Source organism: Paroedura picta, chromosome 7 (assembly GCF_049243985.1).
Source record: "Paroedura picta isolate Pp20150507F chromosome 7, Ppicta_v3.0, whole genome shotgun sequence".
NCBI classification, from domain to species: domain Eukaryota; kingdom Metazoa; phylum Chordata; class Lepidosauria; order Squamata; family Gekkonidae; genus Paroedura; species Paroedura picta.
The window spans coordinates 96718186-96738699 of NC_135375.1; the positions used below are offsets into that span (position 1 = coordinate 96718186).

Consider the following 20514-nt stretch of genomic DNA (forward strand, 5'->3'; position numbering starts at 1 on the left):
TTTCCTCTTGAGTGAAATGGGACTTGGGGGGGGGAGGGTGACGGGGTGCATACTCTCCCCACCACAGAAGGTCAAATCAAAGCTGCAAAGGCCTCCTGAATAAATCCTACAATACTCATCTGATTTGGGAAGGGCGGGGAAATGGACATGCAAGGAGTATTGGAGGGCAGATGCTTCCCCCTTCCAATAGCTCTCTTCTGGCACTGGTACCAAGCAAGTGTGATTGGATGGGGTGGGCCTCAGTTGTCCGGCTCCAAGCAGCTTCTCTGAGAGACTCCCTCCAAGGAGATAAATGGGCAGCGCTATCCCTACAGCTTCTTTGCAAAGGAGATTTAATAAGGCCAAGGCCGATGGCGCAAAATCAGGTAAAATAATATTTTATTACTCAGTTAAAATTCCCTATGTGTTTCGCCAGGGGAATCTTTTTGTCTTGCAGTAGTCCTTCACAAAAGAGAACAAGGTCAGTAATATAATCTTACCTGCTTTTGCACCGTCAGGCTTGGCCTTATTTTTTTAATCTCCTGCGACCGGTGCGGCCCTTTTATTTTCACCTTTGCAAAGGGGCCGTAGCTGAGAAGGTAGCATAGGTCCAGATGAGAACACATCGAAGGTCCCGAGCTCAATCCATTCTAAGTAAAAGCTCTTAGGGACTGAACATTAAAATTTCGTTACAGTCCTGGGCTGTGGGATTGGCAGTTCCCAATCCACAAGTTAGATTTACTTGGTAGGGCGACCCATCCAAGGCTGGCTGAAGGATTTTTGGTGTCCTAGGCAAACTATGACTGGCGGCCATATAGGGACTGCCTGTTTCAGGGGTAGTCAAACTGTGGCCCTCCACATGTCCATGGACTACAATTCCCATGAGCTCATGGGAATTGTAGTCCATGGACATCTGGAGAGCCGCAGTTTGATTACCCCTGGCCTGTCTGAATATGTTCCCGGAAGAATGTTCCACTCCGCCAATGCCAACAGGCTAGTGATCCCTGTCCCCAAAGAAGTGTGTCTGGCCTTGACCAAGTTTGGTGGAATGAGCTCCTGAGTGAAATCAGGGCCCTATCGGAACTTCAACAGTTCTGCGGGACCTGTGAAAACAGCTCTTCCGCCAAGCCTTTGGTTGAGGGTTACTCCCTCTAATCCTCCCTTAAAGTCTAAGAAACTCACTCAAGTAACCCCCAGGGCACATTTTACTTGATCAACTTGCACATGCAGTGAAGGAAAAATGCCAGCTGGTGGAAGATATGGAAGATACTTGTTTGCAAGGTCTGGCCTTGGGTTCCAAAGTGCCATGGAAAGGACGGGCAGCCATTATGGAGGGCTGCCCCGCCACCCATTTTCAGAGGCTTGGCAACCTGCTTTTGGGTCCCAATTGGGAAACCCTGGGCTAGATGACTCTTAGATTGCTGCAGAAGAACCCTCACATGGTTTGGCTGGTCATTCCACTGGAATGTCCAGCCACCGATGTCACAAGGCACTGCCTCTCTTTCACTTTTAAGCGTATGTGTGCCATTCAAGAGTTAGACATTTGATCTTTGATAGCCACCATTCCCAAAAAGGTGAGCCAGGAACAGCATTCTGTGCTTTTCATTTCACAAGCAGAATTGCATCCAACCCCCCCCCCCCAAAAAAAATACTTCTTTTCTGGGTTTTGTTTCCATCCATGAAGATATTTACAAAAGAAACTTGTACAATCTTTAGTCAGAAATACTCCTGAGAATGAATTCTGCTTGGATGCTAACAACCACCTCTGCTGGTAGAAGGCTGTGGTACCTTGTTGCATTTCAGTGCTTACCAGCTTCAATGGAACTCTGTCTTGGGACATGGATCTTTTAAAATGATGCCTTGCTTTGGGAGACTGTCATGGCTTCCTCTGCATATAGAGCGTTCTGAAGTAGAGTTTCATAAGATTCATGGCTCGTTTCAAAAACAATCAGTGCCAGCATGGACTAATTTAAATAGGATGACTTTGGATACCTTTGAGGAAGGGGGAACACACCTGTGGGCCTGACCCTAGTTGATGCCCTGTTATTGTGGGTCTTTGCCATATTTGTGGGGTATGGAACTGTGTATGATATGTTTTGATACGTTTTATTGCATGGTTTTAGTCGGGGGTTTTATATGTTATAACTCGCCTCGGGCCTCCAGGGAGAGGTGAGGAATAAATCTAATAAACAAATAAATAAATTAGAACCTGCCCTTCTGTTCTATTAAAAGTAAGTTGCTTATGGCAGCAGCACAAGACAGAGACCTACCGTGAGATGGATTGATTCAGTAAAGGAAGCTGCAACCCTCAATTTGCAAAACTTGAGCAAAGCCATAAACAATAGGATGTTTGAGAGATCATGTTCCTCGATTCGCCATCAGATGGAAGAGTTGATGGCATCCACATACACATGCGATATGGTGGTTGCTCAACTTCTTGTGCCATTTTGAAGGAAAGCCTTACAATCTCTAGCTTTTAAAAACCGGTTCTCGAAGTAGTCCAGGAGAGGTAATGCAATACGGTGTTTTGTAACAGCAGAATTGTTCAGGGACACAGTATGACACAAATCTGCCTTAGCAACGCACCCTTAGGAAAGCTGATATTTTTTCCACATTAGTACAACGTGAAATATCACTCCTATTCTTGCCTTTTCAAACTGAGAGGCAAGGTTGTATGGAAAATACTTGGGGTTAATTTTCAGATGAAAGATGTAAAAGAAGAAGAGTTGGTTTTTAGACCCCAGTTTTCACTGCTTGAAGGAGTCTCAACGCAGCTTACAATCGCCTTCCCTTCCTCTCCCCACAACAGGCACCCTGTGAGGCAGGTGAGACTGAAAGAGCTCAGCAAAAGCTGTGACTGGGCAAAAGTCAACTGGCTGGCTGCATGTGGAGAAAGAGTGGGAAATCAAATCTGGTTCTCCAGATTAGAAGCCCCTGCTTTTAACCACATCACCATGCTGGCTCTGTATGGCAAAATATCTGATTTTCTCCTAGATTTGAAACCCAGTCCTGAGATCCATGGTAAGATTTTCGGCAGGTTTACTCAAAATCACCCTGGCAACCAGTCTGAATAAAGATGCATCGTGTCAGGTTGTAAACCATCTTGGTGTAGTGGTTTGGAGTGTTCACTTCTAATATGGTGAGCCGAGTTCAATTCTGCGCTCCCCCACATGCAGCCAGCTGGGTGAACTTGGGCTCTCCATGGCACTGATAAAGTTGTTCTGACCGAGCAGTGATATCAGCGCTCTCTCAGCCTCACCCACCCCACAGGGTGTCTGTTGTGGGGAGAGGAAAGGGAAGGCAACTGTAAGCTGCTTTGAGACTCTTTCCGGTAGAGAAAAGCGGCACATAAGAACCAACTCTTCTTCTAAACTAAACTAGTGGCTTGTCTGCATTTTTTCACTTTGCAAGACCCTTCTGCATCTCTGTGACTTTTGCTGGACCATGAAATGAATCTATATCTGCCTTAAGCACAAGGGCTGGTTCCCTTATTTTCTGTGGCCATGCATAAGCATCTCAAGAAAAATGTCTGAGCAGCACATCCTGACAAATGACATTGAAAGAGTTCTCGAAAAGCACTGTTTACTTTAGCTTGTTAAATTTGCCGAGTGAACCTGCTATCGAAGCGGTTATTTTCAAGATACCACACCACGGGTCAGGCTTATGACCGAAACTTTTAATTGGGGAAATGGGTTAAGAAATTAGGCTCTATTGTTAAGCACACTATATCTTTTTTCGAGAAAGTGACTACCTTGCTAGAGCAGGGGAACGGGGTGGTCATAGTTTATCTGGATTTCAGTAAAGCATTTGATAAGGTTCCACATGATATTCTTGTTGACAAGTTGGTAAATTGTGGTATGGATCCTAATTCTGTCAGGTGGATCAATAACTGGTTGACAGATTGTACCCAAAGGGTACTTGTTAATGTCCCGACCCCCTACAGGCCCATCATGGCTTTGACTCTCCAAATCCTAGAAATCTTGTTCCACAAAAGTGGATTCCCCCTAAAAAACCTGCTAGACTCTTGAGAACGACCTGCAACACATCCAAAAATGACATGTGCGTTCTCAGTATAGCAGTAGCAAGCATGTCCCTCCCTAAGCTCTCGCACCCGAGCTTCCGGCGTTACAATCACCATTCCCCCCCCCCCTTAAACCGGCAAAAGCAACTAATGTGATGCTTCTTTGGCTGAAATCCCTCCACAAGCAATTGTCTGTAAAGTTTCCAAGCACAATACAGCCCCCCGTTCGACACTGCCCATAATTTCAGCCAGAAATAGGACAGGGGCGGGGGGGATTTTTTTTTTTTTTTTTTTTACTTTAAGAGCGTGTAAAAGATTTGCATCTCTTTTAGAGCCTCTTGTGGCGCAGAGTGGTAAGGCAGCCGCCTAAAAGCTTTGCCCATGAGGTTGGGAGTTCAATCCCAGCAGCCGGCTCAAGGTTGACTCAGCCTTCCATCCTTCCGAGGTCGGTAAAATGAGTACCCAGCTTGCTGGGGGGTAAACGGTAATGACTGGGGAAGGCACTGGCAAACCACCCCGTATTGAGTCTGCCATGAAAACGCTGGAGGGCGTCACCCCAAGGGTCAGACATGACTCGGTGCTTGCACAGGGGATACCTTTACCTTTACCTTTAAAAGATTAAGCGGCAGCTCCTACGCCAGCGAAAAAGGTCTTTCTGATACATCGAATTAACAAATATGCATTGCTACAGGTGTTTGCAGGTTTTTTAAAAAGAGTTTTTAAAGGGAAGCACAAACACAACAGTTAATTGGCTGTTCTGTTTGATTGACGGCCAGGGGTGGGAGGAAGCATGGAAAAATATTGCCTCCTTTGTTGCGATTTCGGCGAGATTGGAAACTTGTGCGTTACGAAAACAGCACTAGTGGGAGAACCTTTTTTTCTATAGAAACAGCTGTGTGCGTTACCGAGACCTGCCGCTTTTTATTGCAGCGCTTTTCAATAGTGCTCATATTTAGCAACATTGCCCATTGTGCGGAATGCCTGGAGAAAAGGAGGTTGAGAGGGGACATGATAGCCCTAACAGTCCCTAGCAGGACCCAGTCACTCTTCATTTTCTGGACAACCACACCATAAAATGGCCACTTTCCCCTGGCATTCCTTACTTCAGGCTGCAGGGGGCAGTGCTGCATGTTACGATGACTCCCTGTCTTTAAATACTCCCTTTGCATCAGCCTTTCTCAATTTTTCTGTTGTAGAGAAATTCCTGAAACATTCTTCAGGCTTTGAGAAACTGCTAAAGTGTCACAATCCTGCAGAATATGGTTGGGAAGCAGAGCTGTGTGCATTGCCCACCCAGGACCCCTACCCTTCCCACGCCCTCCTTGGCCCATCATTGGCCATTTGGGGAGTGGGTGGGCAGCTGGACATGAACACATGTTCATATCACCAAATACCAAATATCACCAAATGTTTAGCAAATTTAAAATATATATTAAACATTAATTGATTTCCACTCATTCAGGAAACCTGTCCAGCACGGTCAGTGTCAAGAAACCCCAGGGTTTCACAAAACTCTGCTTGGAAAAGCCTGCTCTACATCCAAACCCAGCCTGCTTGGAGGGTCCAGCCTAGATCTTATCACTACAAGCACAACTGGATTAATGGGGAGTTGACAAAAACAAACATTTTATTAAAACTTGAATGTTTTCAAAAGAAACTTACATGGACTTTGCTTGGATCAGGCTGACGGTCCCAGAGGCCAGTGGATATAGGCTATAGCAGGGGTAGTCAAAGTGCGGCCCTCCAGATGTCCATGGACTACAATTCCCAGGAGCCCCTGCCAGCAAATGCTGGCAGGGGCTCCTGGGAATTGTAGTCCATGGACATCTGGAGGGCCGCAGTTTGACTACCCCTGGGCTATAGGCTACAGGTGGTCTGCAAATTGCAGGCCACCTGTAGCCACTGGCCTCTGGGACCGTCAACATGATCCAAGCAAAATCCATGTTAGTTACAGACTCTGCAATGCAGAGAGGGTGTTCGTTTGGCTCCTTGTTTCTAGATGAGTTCAGTTTCCATACTGAAGCAGATGTGGAGGTCTTGCCACCCGTGTGGATCTACCCCTACGGCGTCAGTTGTGGACCTCTTTGTCTTTCATTTCAAGCTCTGGATGCGGTACACCCAATTTGCATGTCTTTGTCATGGAAGGCTTATCTAGCGATGGCTGGGCATATAGTATGTATAAGGAGGGAAGGAGGTATGGTATAGAACAGGGGAGGCCAAACCGTGGCTTCCCAGATGCCCATGTACTACAATTACCATGAGCCCCTGTCAGCATGGTAGTATCTAGTGGCACCATTTAGACACGGGTGTCTAATCACCATAAAACGGATGTAGACATCTGAGAGGACATATCCTGCACCAATAAATAGCCAGGCTTTTAAAACTGCCCTTTCCCACTGGTAGTCTTCAAACAGTGGCTGGACAAGGCCTTCTCAGCCAAGGTTTTGTGAAACCCTGGGGTTTCTTGACAGTCCTGAAAGGGTTGCCCAAATGGATGGGAGGTAATTAATGTTAAATATATATATTTAATTGGGTAAAAATGTATCAGGTGATATCACCATATACAGTCATGTCACCCCTCCCCGCTCCCCAAATGGCCAAGGATGGGCCTGGAGGGGGTGGGAAGGGGAGAGGTCCTGGGTGGGCCTGTACACAACTCTGCTTCCCAACCATATTCTGCACAATCATGCCACTTTAGGCGTTTCTCAAAGCCTGAAGAATATTTCAGGGGTTTCTCGATTGTAAACAAAAGTTGAGAAAGGCTGAGCTGGACTGCTGCTTATTCTGAATACTTTAGGCTGATTCTGCATTGAGCAGGGCTAACCAGTACGGCCCCTCCCAACGCTATGAGTCCAATGCTAAAATTTAAATTAATAGGAAAGGCTGATCATCACCAATGCTTTATTTTTACATTGGGTGTAACTTCCCTTGCTCTGGAATGTTTTCTGGTAGCTGGCGGATATTTGTTTGGAAGTCAGGGCGAGGCTGAATAGGTTTTAGCTGGCCTCTCTGCCTTCTGCCCTGCAAAACAGGTTATGTGGTTCTTCAGCCATAATATCAAATGCCCAGCTTGATGAGTTTTCGCATGACCAGGAATTCCCTGAGGCTGCTTTTCTCCCCCAAAGCTCTGCCTTTAACTGCAGGGCTGACTTCGTTGCATGACCCTGATCACTGCAGCCTCACCTCAATTTCTGGCAGACTTTAGCTTCATTAATTTTTACGAGAGAGGAAAAGTACAGGAGCAGATATTTATGGCCTTTGTTGCAAATGAGCCTCCAGCTTTACTACTTTCGGCCTGATTTATTACAGCGGCAGAGGGCAAGGGGACATGCATCGCTTATCAACACATGAGAAAGCAACCTTGCAAGATCCTGTTCAGCGTCACCAAGAAATGTGGTTCTGCAGGTAGATGGTTCTACGTGTGGTTCTGCAGGTAGATGGCCAGAGACAGTGCAGCACTACTGAGAAAGCCCTATCCGTGGAACGGTCTCCCCCTTGAAAGGTGGGGGACATCTACACTTCTTAGGCATATAGTAAGTACTAGACAAACAGTGCAGTCCTGAACAGTTCCACCCTTCTAAGTCTTAGAAGAGTATAACCCTGTTCAAGGTTGCACTATAAATCATTTAGATTAATCCAGACATAGAGCTAGAAGGGACTCCAAGGATCATCTAGATCAGAGGGGGCCAAAGTGTGTCCATCAATTGGCTATGCTGGCAGAGGCTCATGATAATTGTAGGCCATGGACATCTAGAGAGCCACACTTTGGTCACCCCTGATCTAGGCCAACTCCTTGCCACAATGCAGGAATTCACACCTCCCACCTCCCCCGGTGCGTTCTCAGTGACTATTCTATGCCCAGAAGGCAGCAAAAGACTCACATTTTCTTGTTTTCCTTACCTGTTTTTTAAGGGCCTGCTTTTGTGTTCAAGTCTAGCTTATGCTGCTGGTATAAAAGAGAATTATTTTACTGTAGCAAGCCTAATTTTGTTGAATTCTCTGGTGTCTTTTTGTCGTTGTTAGCCATTACATGCATGTGCTAAATACCAGTCTTTCTCCTATGCAATTGAAAGACTCCTACCCAAATGGGTGGATGGGATTTTTATTTATTTAGATTTCTACACTGCCCATTTCTTTGCAGCTCTGGGATGAGAAACAAAACATGAGACTGAACAATAACCTTCCTGGAGAAAAGGAAGGTTGAGAGGGAAAAAATGCCTGGAGAAAAGGAGGTTGAGAGGGGACATGATAGCCCTCTTTAAGTATTTGAAAGGTTGTCACTTGGAGGAGGGCAGGATGCTGTTTCCGTTGGCTGCAGAGGAAAGGACGTACAGTACTGGGTTTAAACTACAAGTACAACGATATAGGCTAGATATCAGGAAAAAAATTTCACAGTCAGAGTAGTTCAGCAGTGGAATAGGCTGCCTAAGGAGGTGGTGAGCTCCCCCTCACTGGCAGTCTTCAAGCAAAGGTTGGATACACACTTTTCTTGGATGCTTCAGGATGCTTAGGGCTGATCCTGCGTTGAGCAGGAGGTTGGACTAGATGGCCTGTATGGCCCCTTCCAACTCTATGATTCTGTGATTCTTCCAGTGGAAGAAAATCCATGCCCCAATGCCTGAGAGGTCAGCCATGGATAACCACCACCACCTTTGTTTTTCTACCTGAGCCCCCTCTTATATGGGATCCCCACGTGTACTTTAGTACAAGAAGCCAAGATTTCCTTTTGTTTTATTCCACCAAGGAAAAGTTACAAAACAAAATGCTCTGGTAAAATCCGATTTCACCAGTAACAAACTTCCAATGGGGCATCTTTAAATGCACATAATCACAACATTCAATAGATCAAACATTCTTCCTTTTTTGTGCTTGGCAATTTGACAGTGAAGCTAAAGCAAGATACACGGTACAGTACAAGAAGCAAGAAATGGGCTACACTCAGCCAGCGTTCATGGGCTGCTTGACGGCAGTGTGTCATGTGGATGGCAGGTGAGGAAAGAATCGTATTGTCTGGATGCTGAGAAGTTCCCCCATTAAAAAAAAATTTCACAACACATAACAGGACAATCAGTTTGGCCAAGCTTTCCTGTGCACCACAAACTGGAGAATATTTACGCTTAATACTTTTTGGGGGAAAAACTACACAATACCCCCCAGCCACATAAGACAAGTGTTGGGTGTTGTTTTCCCTCCCGACACTTGATGTGAGTTCTCTTGCATAAGACAAGTGTTGGGTGTTGTCTAATTCCCGCCCCCTCCCCCTCAACAAACACACACACGCAAATTCCGGAATTTACACACATGATGTTTGTCAGCGTGATTGAACGAACACAGAAAAAAAGAGCTCCTGCCAACGTTGCATTTTTCCTTTTGACACACGTGCGTGATCTTTTGCCCATTCTGCAGGCCACTTCACACATTCACCGTCAGTGGTTTGGCAGGGCTCCCAGCGATATGATGCACTTACTGCAAGCAGGGGAATGGGCTGATTCTGTGAGCAGGCCTCCTTCTGTAAGCTGCAGTTCACAGGACAGATCTGGGGTTGGGGTACCTCAGTGTTGGAAGCAGCTCTGATTATTCCTTTTCTTCCAAACAAAATACCCCCTAAAGGGCAGAGGTCCACGCCTTGATACGTTGCCTCCACTGACATCCACTAAATGCCTGTTCGACTAGAACAGGGGTGGGCGAACTTTGGCTCTCAAGATGTCAATGAACTAAAATTCCCACAATCCTTTGCCAGCATGCTGCCACGGGCTCATGGGAATTGTAGCCCATGGACGTTAAGCAAGCCACAGTTTGACCACCTCTGGACTAGAAGATTCAATTTTAGAGAATAAAACATTAACATGGAACACAGTCTCCAGCAGAAGTTAAAAGCTTTTATACCCGTTCAAATCAATGGGATTTTAAAACATTTTTTTTGCTTCTGAAACTGCCAGTTTTTTGCTTTTGAAACGCCCTATTTCCCAAAGCAAAAGCCCAGAAGGAAGCATATCTGCTTCCAACCCCGTAAAGGACAAAACAAAAATCTACCTTGACAAAGTTAGGCTGCAGCCTGCAGCAGGAAGGTGACTGCAAAGCACTTTAGATTAATTTCTTCAGCAGTCACTCACCGCCTAGTTTAGTAATAGTTACCCCTGCCACTGGAGTTAGCTTGAACCCCATTTTTGAAATTAAATACTCAACCTTGACAAAATGCCCTTCGTCTCGCCTGTGCTGCGAAACTTGATTTGACAAGTTTTTGTAGAACTCTTACGGTTTAGATTTCTTTTCCAATTGTGGCTGTCTCTTTTCTAAGAGTGACAAAAGGGAGCAAAGGGGGAAAGCACCGTGGGAGCTTGAAGTCCACTTATCACAGCATGCTGCCGTGGGTTGAAAACAGGAGCTAAATAGCGGTTTTACAAAATCTTCTGTCCCGTTAACATTTCTTCAAAGTGCGTTCTTTGGATCACCAGGAGTGTTGCGGGGAGCGGAAGGTGATCTGGAGGGAGTTGTGTACAGGCCAACACAAATAATCAGTTTGTTAAAGGACGGGTGAGCCCTTCTAGTAGCCACATCCTCACACACCAAGGAAAACTATTCAGTCCGCCAATGTTGCCGTCCCACCGCCGCCCCCACCCATGGTCTGTTATAGGCCACTGATAAAGACTAAATGCAATCATATTTTAAACCAAGTAGGCACTGAACCAAGTGACTGACATCCTTACTTACTATTCTTTTGCAAACAAACTTCCCCCAAAGTTCCAGAGCGCACTGTTCTTAACTGCAAGTTTGTTTAGGGTTAATTCCGTCTCTGGAAACGGACCGCTCGGCCTCGGCCGATTGCCCAAGCGATGGGGGGAGGAGAGAGAGGAACTTTGCAAGAGAGGCCCGTTTTTCATAGGAACTTGAGCAAGAACTCGTAGGTGGCGTTGATGATGCCCCAGGAGATCAGGGACCGGTGGTAGTTGAGGTGGGCTCCCCGGAAGAGCTGCGTCACTTTCCGGTCCCGCTCCAGCCAAATTGTCATGAAGACCTTGGAGAACGGCTGGAACGCCCCGCCGATCTGCGACTGCATGCGGGCCTTCACGACGTTGAGGGGGAAAAAGAGAATCCCCAGCATGGCCCCCAAGAGCCCTCCACAGATAAAGTCGTTGATCAAGTGAGTCCTGTACGTGGTGGCTTCGGGCAAGCACTGCTTGATAGGTCCTCTGAGGCCGAAGAAAAGCGCGTTGCTGGGGCCGTTCCGGAGCAGGATCGGCACGAGCCCCCGATAATACTCCCGGATCCCGTGTTCTTGGAGAACCTTAAACGCTTGGAAAGTATTTGTAAATTTATCGTGGTGTTTGTAGTCCTGAAGAAGCACCTGGACGCGCTCGAAGGGGGTCAGGACAGCTTCGGTCGTCCCGGCGAGCACCGCTGCCACGCTCCGGGTCAAAAGCTCGGGCGCGCTCACGCGGCTGAGGAGAATGGAAGAGAGGTCTTCATACAGACCGAACATTAACGCCAGGGTGGTGCTCTTCTGCATCAGCGGAGGAAGGATCCCGCGGTACAGGTTCCGGAGGCCGTCCTTCTGCAGCTGACGAATGGCGTCTCTGGTTCGCACGCCGTACAGCTGCTGGCGAAAGAGGACCTTCTGGAGGGGGAACGTGACGGCGACGTTTGTGATGGCCGCGCAGTAGCCACAGATGTAATGCTTGCCTGAGCTCATGCTGATGATGCGGTGACCCATCTGGTCCGTGGCTGACTTCTGAAGGACAATGTCTTCTGAATCCATCATGCTGCATGCTCTGCCCTCACCGGAGTGTTCTCTTCTCCTCCTACAAGAAGGGGAAAGAATCAACAAGGCTGCACACAGCTCACCAGAGCTTGCTGTAAAAACAAACCCAAAAGAAAGGGTAGGTGCCTAATTTGAGACTGGTGATTTGCCTTGCTTGTAAAAACCTTGTGGCACCTTCAAAACTAAAATCAATCTTTTGCAACATAATATAAAATGCGACTGAGATTGTGGGAGGAGTTCTGACCCACTCAATGCCTACCTGATTGGCTGTCAGTCCAACGAATGGCTAATCAGGTGGGTTGTCCCGACCCTGGCCGCCTCCGCCTCCAAGAAGTGCCAGGCCCGTTCTGCTGGACTACCTCCAGAAGGTAAGCTGGCCAGTGAGAGGGACCTAGGAGGGAGGATCTGAGATGATGGTCAGCCTCAGACTCCCCACTGCCTGTCGAGGGGAAGGTCTCTATAACACTGCGCTCCACTGAAGCTTCCCCACCATGTGTGTACATGGAAATAAACGGGTCCCCTTCTATGGGATAGGTGCATAAACAGAAGGCAGAAGGGGAAATTGTAATAATTCCCCCTCCTCCTCCTTCTAAGAGTATGTGTATGTGTGCAGGCTCACACAAAACACCCATGTAACCCAGTGCAATACTCCCTGAATCGGGATGGTGGGCTCTAAATCCTAAAAGCTATAGTCACAATAAATGTGTTAATTTTTAAGGTACCATATCCACATTTGTTGTTCTGAGTACCTAATGACCCCCTCAACCACAATTGTCTTTTGGATGAAAGACTGCCAGCTGCATGTGTGTTAAGTGCCATCCAAAACACCCTATTTCACTGATGGCCAAACTGTGGCTCTCCAGATGTCCATGGGCTACCATTCCCATGAGCCCCTGCCATCACGCTGGCAGGGGCTCACGGGAATGGTAGTCCATGGACATCTGGAGAGCCACAGTTTGGCCACCTCTGCGTATTGTTAACAACAACAAAGGGAATATGCCGCTTAAGAAGCACTGACAGTAAGTCTTCAACCTGTTCTTTTTCCAGTACTCGGCAGCTGAGAGCGTTGCAATCAGCTGGTGCAATCTGTGACTTGCCCCGTGTCAGGACTCTGGCATGGCAATGAGAACCTTATTGAAGAAGTCTAATACCCCATTGTTGTAGCCCAAGCAGTATCCTCCTACAAACACTTCCACCCATCTTTAACCGCTCCTTGCGGAGCAGAATAAATAAAGCAGTAAGGCCCTGTCCGGGATGAGGAAGGGTGCCGATAGGCCCCTTCCCCCGGACTGACAACCGGAGGGCCCGCACCCAATACAGCTCGGCTGCAGACAGACGCGGCCCCCAGCGCCTGCCGCCTCATTGTCCAGGAGTGCCGGCCGTGGACCCGCCCCAGCCCGCCTCAAGCAGCCACCCCGGAGCGTGCTGGAACCTCGCCAAGGACCCCGTGCACGTTCCAGACTAGCCCCGCCAGTGGCCTCCTGCCTTCCAGGCCGGCCGCCGCCACTGCCAGCCGCCACACCGCGGATCCAGGCCGGGAGCAGGAAGGCTGCGGAGCGCAGGCCCCCGGCGACCACTCACACTGCCTCACAGGTTGCCCCGCGCCCGGTCTTGGGTCTGCGGCCTGGCCCCAGACAGCCGCGCCGGCCAACTCGGCAGCCCGCTAGCGCCCGCTGTATTTCGGGGGCAGCGGTCTTATTTACTAGTGTTGAATAATTCGGGATTGATCCCCTTTCAGTATACATTGCAACTGGATTTCTTCTGTGGGAAACGGCAAAACCCACTTTTTCTGTTTGTTTTTTTTTGTTGGAAGGGACTTCCTGGGTCATCTAGTCCAACCCCCTGCACTGTGCAGGACACTCATATCCCTATCGCTCATCTACTGTAACCTGCCACCCCTTTGCCTTCACAGAATCAGCCACTCCACCAGATGGCTATCCAACCTCTGTTTAAAGATTTCCAAAGATGGAGAACCCACCACCTCCCGAGGAAGCCTGTGCCACTGAGAAACCGCTGTGTCAGGAACTTTTTCTGGCTGCTTAGATGGAATTTCTTTTGAATTAATTTAATCCCATTCATTCTGGTCTGTCCCTCTGGGGCAAGAGAGAACAATTCTGCTCCATCCTCCATATGGCACCTTTTTAAATACTTGAAGATGGTTATCAGATCCCCCCCCTCATCTCTTCTCTAGACTAAACAGACCAAGCTCCCCCAACCTTTCTTCATACGTCTTGATTTGCAAACAATTGCTAAAGTGCATTAATCAGTGTGTGCGTGAAAGGTATTAGTCATCCCAGGAATTATTGTTTCTCTTCTGCTGCTGGATTTTTTTAAATAACAATTGTTGAATGTGTGCATTTCCTTCTCTTTACTCCAATGCAATACTTTGCTCCAGCCCTGCACAACTCCCATTTTCCCATAGAAAAGGGTGCCCCCCCACATACACACATATATTAATGCCTATAATTTAAAATGAGTTTAAAGAACCCCATTTTTAAAAAGTTTAAAGAACTAACTATATTCCCATGAAAAAGATTATATTAGAAGAGCTGTTTTTTTTATATCTGGCTTTTCTCTACCCGAAGGCATCTCAAAGCGGCTTACAATTGCCTTTCCCTTCCTCTCCCCACAACAGACACCCTGTGAGGGAGGTGAGGCTTGTAGAGCTCTGAGGGAACTGCTGTGAGAACTGCTCTAAGAGAACCGTGACAAGCCCAAAATCACCCAGATGGCTGCATATGGAGGAGTGGGGAATCAAACCCGGCTCACCAGATCAGAGGCTGCTGCTCTTAACCACCACGCCACACCGGCTGCTATATAAACAAGAAACGAAAATCAGCACAAAAATCCCACTGGTGCAGAGATACACAGAGTTGTGGAGGTGGGGCTGAAAGCCTCCTTTTTCCTATTCAAGACACAATTCTATCTGCCAGGCCAAGTTTGTATACCAAGCTGGTAAAAAAAAAAAAAAAAAAAAAAAAACGCCCTTTTGGTAAACTCTGCTCAGTTTGTGGTTATCTTAGGCTGGACCCTCTGAAGGATACAACAACCACTGGATAAATATTATCATGTGGAATTTGTAAAAATTATCAGACATGCCTGCACATTTAACCATGGTTGAAGGACCACCTGAACGAAGACTGCAGCCCGAAACAAGCAAACAAACAAACAACCTTGTGAGCCTCCTGCCCTTTTTATTGTTTGCTATCTTCTCTCCCTCCGCTAAACAAACAGATTGCCTCAAGCTTCACCTTTGTTCTTCAGCAATTTCACTTTCTGACTTTCGCTGTCCAGAGCTCTGGGTAAGCAGTTAGCATCTTCGGAAGGATGACTGTCAGAGGGGGTGGGGTGGGCCCCAGCTTCCATTCCTATGTTTGAAAGACACCCCCCCCCCAAACAATTTCTTAGAGGTATAATGTCTCCAGAAAATCTTGAAGCCATGGGAAGACCATATTTTTAAAAAAGAAATGTACGGGAAAACTGAAATATATCTAGATTCAAATGGGTAGCCGTGTTGGTCTGTAGGAGCACTGGACTCTGATGTAACTGAAATATATCTGTTTTCTTATTGAAAACAGTATCTGAGGAAATGTGGATGCACACAAAAACTCACACCTTGAATACAGGTTTGGTGGTCTTAAAGGTGCCACTGGACTCAAATTTTGTTCAGACCAACACGGCTGCCCTCCTGAATCTACAGAGCATCCTGCAGTTTACTCCATGCTGCCACTGATAAGCCCTTATGTGAAACTGCCCTGTTTTCTCTGCATTATCAAGCTTCCAAAAGACCAGCATGGACAAAAGCCATGTGGAACAAGGAGAACTGACTCTGGAATGAGTGCAGAAAACTGGGTGCATCCAGTCCAAAGCTCATTTTATCATAGGCATCAGATTATTTTGTTGTACAACAGAAAAAAAACATGCATGAAGTTTTTTGTCCTTGCTTGTTTAAATGCAAACTTAGCTTTACTCTGTTCAGTATTGGTGAAGGAATTCCGTTCTTAGGCATCTGTTTTCTGTACTGGTTCCAGTACTCAATGAACTTGTGCTTTTTAGAGCAACATGGAAATTATGAGAAATTGGGGGGAGTTAGACTAGCGCAGTAGTTCTCAACCGGGGGGGTTGGGACCGCTTTGGGGGTCAAATGACCCTTTCATAGGGGTCGTGGCAGGGCAAGCAGCTTCGCGGGGGGGGGGTGCCATCCATACAACAGCCTTATGGGGTAGATCGAGATAGAGCGCTTGTCTGTCTGGAGCAGCGTAAAAGATCGAGATCGGCATGGTGGGACAAGAAGCAGAACTGAACTGAGAAACCCCGGGGAAAAAACAATTTATATACAATCATGAACAATTGATCTTCACGCCATTGCTCAGTTTTGGTTCAATTTCGGTGAAAGAACGCTTACATCATTTTATGGTTGGGGGGGTCACCACAACATGAGGATCTGTATTAAAGGGTCGCGGCATTAGGAAGGTTGAGAACCACTGGACCAGCGGTTAGCTTTTTGTTGCAATGATAACAACCAGGGTCACTTATGTATTTATTTCTATTATCTCTGTGCCATAGGATTTAGCAAAATTACAGGAGACTGCGAAGAGGTTAGGATTAGGTTTCAATATTTAGAACACTGTGTCATAAAAATACAAAACCTTGAAGGCTGGAAAAATTAACCTGGCCGCTGAATTTCTGGGTTAGCTGTTAGGGCCAAAGAAAATGTGCCAAGGTCTGCTGTAAGCACTTCAGACAAATAATGCAAGAATTAAACACATACTTCATCTAGTTTCTACCATTTCTTCCTCAGTATAGTTCATTGTGACAAGCTGAACAGTTTGCATGCCAAAGTTGCATTAGGCATGAGAAAGGATGCATAGGCAGTTTGGATCTGTAATGTTTATGCTCAATTTCATTTGAAGGCCCCGCCCAGGGTGATGCTATTCCTTCATGAAATACAAGCCAAGTTGGATGCTGAACAGATCTACAGTGGAAGTCTTGGTTGCAGGTCTGTCAGACTTTCCCAACAGCTCCCACCTCCTTCTGAACCTCCATTTTTCCCCTCTGCTTTTGTCAAAACCTTTGTTATGATACAGGATTTAGGACAGCTCATCAGCTCTGTGCTTCTGTCAGATTCAAGCTCTTTCTCATCCCCCTCCCGGGAAGCAGCTGTAAAAGAAACACCAACAGATCCTCAAGCTCCTGCATGAGTCATGCTATGAAAAAAACAAGTGTGGGTTTTGGCTTACCATTGAAACTACCCTATTTACAATCCATATTCATAAACTGTGCATTTCCGCCTGCACCTTGCAAACAAACATTCCTTGCAGAAACTCTCTGTAACTTGCTAAGAATGAAGAGGTTTATCTTCCGTGTTCTTTACTGACACAGCATGTCAAGGGGTGGACAACTTTAATTAATGCTAATGGCACACATGCCCAACTATAAACCCCTAAAATTATTGCTATGGTACACCACAATAAGTGAGGGGCACCAATGTTTAAAGGCCAACCAGCACTTTGTGTCTTGATCTATGAGCCACAAAGTGCCTTTTTTGTAACAAAGGTGTGCCTCAACTGAATGCTCGTCTCCACAGTACAACAACTTTCTATGATCAGGCAGGTATCTTCTATGCACTACGAAAATCTAGCACAGAACGTGTCCTGACTACAAAATGACATGTCACTTACCATTCCATTGAGCCAAAATTGAAGGCTTCCTCTTGATTAAAAGGTACTTCAGTGGGAGAAAGGCTCCTTAGACTTTTGGCCTATTTCCTAATTAATTCCCCATGCCTTTCTGAAGGCACAAATAGATAACCATGCTGACATTTCCAAACTCTCCCGCTGCAGCTCACTCAAAACTATTATAGCTATATACCAGCAATTTTCAACTTTTTTTTACTGTTGAGAAACTCCTGAAACATTCTTCAGGCTTCAAGAAACCCCAGAAGTGGTGTGATCGTGCAGAATATGGTTGGGAAACAGAGCTGTGTGAATGCCCACCCAGGGCCCCTCCCCTTCCCACCTCCTCCAGGCCCATCATTGGCCAATTTGGGGGGGGGGCAGGTCAACATGACCATATATGGTCACATCTCCCAATAAATGTTCAAGAATTTTTTAAAGATATATTAAAAATAAATTAACTCCCATCCATTCAGGAAACCCCTATCAAGAAACCCCAAGGTTTCACAAAACCCTGGTTGGGAACCGCTATTTCTCTGCCTCTTTTCTACATGTTCACTACAACGGTCTACAAACATGGACTAATTATCTGACTCTATTCTATAACACTACAATCGTCTTGCAGGAATGTCTGTAGTCATTATAAACCCAAAATATGTCTCTTTTTTACCATGTCTACTAATGCACACTGATGTCTGCCATTTACAACATACTTACAAATGGCAAAAAAATTCTGCCATGCCACCACAAACACAAGAGACTACTGACATACCTGTATTATTCCAGTCCTCACCTGCCAACCTAAGTTGTTGTATGCAAGGCTTGATAGATGTTTCACAACTTTCACCGAGACAAAGAATCAATATTCCTTTGCCTGTTTGCCCTCTCCTCCTTCTATGCAACCCAATGGCTACTAAGGTTGTTCCCCGTTCTGAGTTCTTTAGAGAAGTCTCATCTTTTCAGTGTTTGCCCAGCACAAAGCGCATGTTAAAGAAGTCTGTTAGGTCTTCCCATTAGTTAATGTTAATGCTGGCTTTGCTGGATCTAATGCTGCCTGTGCACAGCTGGGTTGAGGAAAGCAATGCTTCTACCTTGTCAGAACTCCATGTGCATACATCTTTGGAGCACTCACTGGACTTTGTGTACGAGTGCAGATGAAACTGAGAAGCGTACAGCTATGTCTATGCGATCTTGAGTAATCCAATTTGTTCAGGCCAACTAATTTGTTGAGAATGCACATGCAGGTCTGCGCAACTACTTCTATACCTGCTTGCATGGGCACCCTCAGCTCTCTCTCCCCCAACTCTGAAGAGGAGTTTGCACAACCTTTAAGGTGCCTGGGGCAGCTTATTTCCTCAGGATACTGTGCAACAGGATGGGCCCAAAAGACAACCATGCCTTGTAGTGCTGTAGAAATAACCTCGCGTCCAAGGTGTGTGCATTCTGAGGAACACTTCTCAAGCTTTGGAATAGGCACAGCCACCTCCCTACCAGCCTGGTTCTGCACTGTTCAAGGAAGCCTGACCCAATTTCCCTCCCCCCAGAGCCTGCGCTAGATTCTTATGTGTCAGGCTGCTATCAGAAAAGAGGAGCCAAGCCAAAGGGAAGCCAATGCAAGGGAGCCTCCATAAAGGGGAAGAGATTAGCACAACATTCCAGGTCCCTATTGGGTTGCGGGTGTCCCATGGCACCACCCAAATCCTTTGACATATCTCCATCTATTATTTGGTTTGCAACGAGAGGAAAGAGGCGGTGGCAAGCTCTGTCTGGAGGGGCAACCTGCCTGGCAGCCACCCCCTGGAGACACGGGGGGGGGAGTCTATGGGGAAGCGCCCCCCCTTCCTCTTCCTCTTCCTCCCTGCCCTTGCCCGAGTTCAGTCGCGGGGCCACCGGCGCGAAGGCCCGGCCGGCACCTCCCCCCCCCTTTATAGTCGCCTGCCCTGCGCGCGCCCCTCTCCTGGCCAATCCCAGCTGACTCACCCGCCCGGGCTCCATGGCGGCGGAAGCCCACTCGCCGGTTCGCTCAACCCGCGCATGCGTGTTCTCTCGTCGGGCGAGCCACGGCGGTGGGGGCGCCCTCTGAGGAAAGAAGCGGGTCTGACAGGAGCAGCCCCCGCCCCCTCCCTTCAACCGGCAGGAACGCAGCCTCGGCCACGCCCCCTTCCCCTCGCGCCGGAGAGACGCGCGCGACGTCCCCAAGCGGTCACATGCCCACGTGACAGCTTTCATTTCCACTTTCCCACCCCCTTTGACGGTTAGGAAGCGCGTTCACAAGTTCCTCGGGGCGGGAGAGGCGCGCTGCGGGGGCGCGCACGCTTCCTTACGTCTGCGCAGTCTTCCCTCGAATAAGGCACGGGAACGCGCCTCGTTGAAGCCTAGTGAGTGAGTGTCGTGAGGAGGTCACATGGCACCCTAAAGATTATTATTGTTATTGTTATTATTTTAGCCCGCCCTTTTCAGTTGGCTCAGGGCGGGTAACAACAGGAATTCACAACAATAATTATTTCAATGGGAGCTTTGGTGAGGCAGAGCTCATGTCTTCAGAGGTGGCATCTTTGTAGACAGTTAAAGAAGCATTTCCTTTTACATATTATCATTGTTGTTGTTATTCAGTTTGTTGACCGCACACCCTCCCCACTAGCGGGCTTGCTAAATGCAAAGATACAATAAAAGTTATTAAAATGTAGCATACCAGAATATTCTGCCTTACACTGTACTGCCATTTCGTTATTTTTGTAATAAAGTGAATTTTGATATCTGTATAATGATAGGGATCCCAGCCTCCAGGTGGGACCTGGGGATCCCCTGGAATTACACTTTTCTCCAGATGGCAGAGATCGGCTCCCCTGGAGAAAAGGGATGCTTTGGAAGATGGCCGTTGTACCCCCACTGTGATCCCTGTCTTCCTCAGGCTGAATCCCCACATCTCCAGGAGTTTCCCGGTCAGGATCTGGCAACCCTACCCCACCTTCCCTGCCAGTAGCCAACAGGAACCTGGCAGCCCCAATAATAATGAAAAATAACCTTGTTATCTGGTGGTGGGATATTGGCAATCGTTGGCCTTAGTTTTAGTGATGAAA

The 20514-nt window shown here is 47.2% G+C and overlaps 1 protein-coding gene across 12 annotated transcripts; it reads right to left on the bottom strand.

Annotated features, from left to right (window-relative positions):
- Window positions 1-8714: 8714 nt before the first annotated feature.
- On the bottom strand, window positions 8715-19593 carry SLC25A51 (solute carrier family 25 member 51). Of its 12 annotated transcripts, none has more exons than XM_077345538.1 (5): window positions 18228-19379; window positions 15011-15127; window positions 14529-14572; window positions 12019-12150; window positions 8715-11799 (listed from the first exon to the last, which is right to left on the bottom strand). In XM_077345538.1, the coding sequence occupies exon 5, from the start codon at window positions 11757-11759 to the stop codon at window positions 10878-10880; it is 882 nt and encodes a 293-aa protein (XP_077201653.1). In that variant the 5' UTR covers window positions 11760-11799; window positions 12019-12150; window positions 14529-14572; window positions 15011-15127; window positions 18228-19379; the 3' UTR covers window positions 8715-10877. The 12 variants fall into 12 exon arrangements, with proteins under 12 accessions (XP_077201653.1, XP_077201652.1, XP_077201655.1 ...); XM_077345537.1 differs by lacking the exon at window positions 18228-19379 and adding an exon at window positions 17441-18199; XM_077345540.1 differs by lacking the exons at window positions 15011-15127; window positions 18228-19379 and adding an exon at window positions 17441-18199.
- Between the last annotated feature and the right edge of the window lie 921 nt (window positions 19594-20514).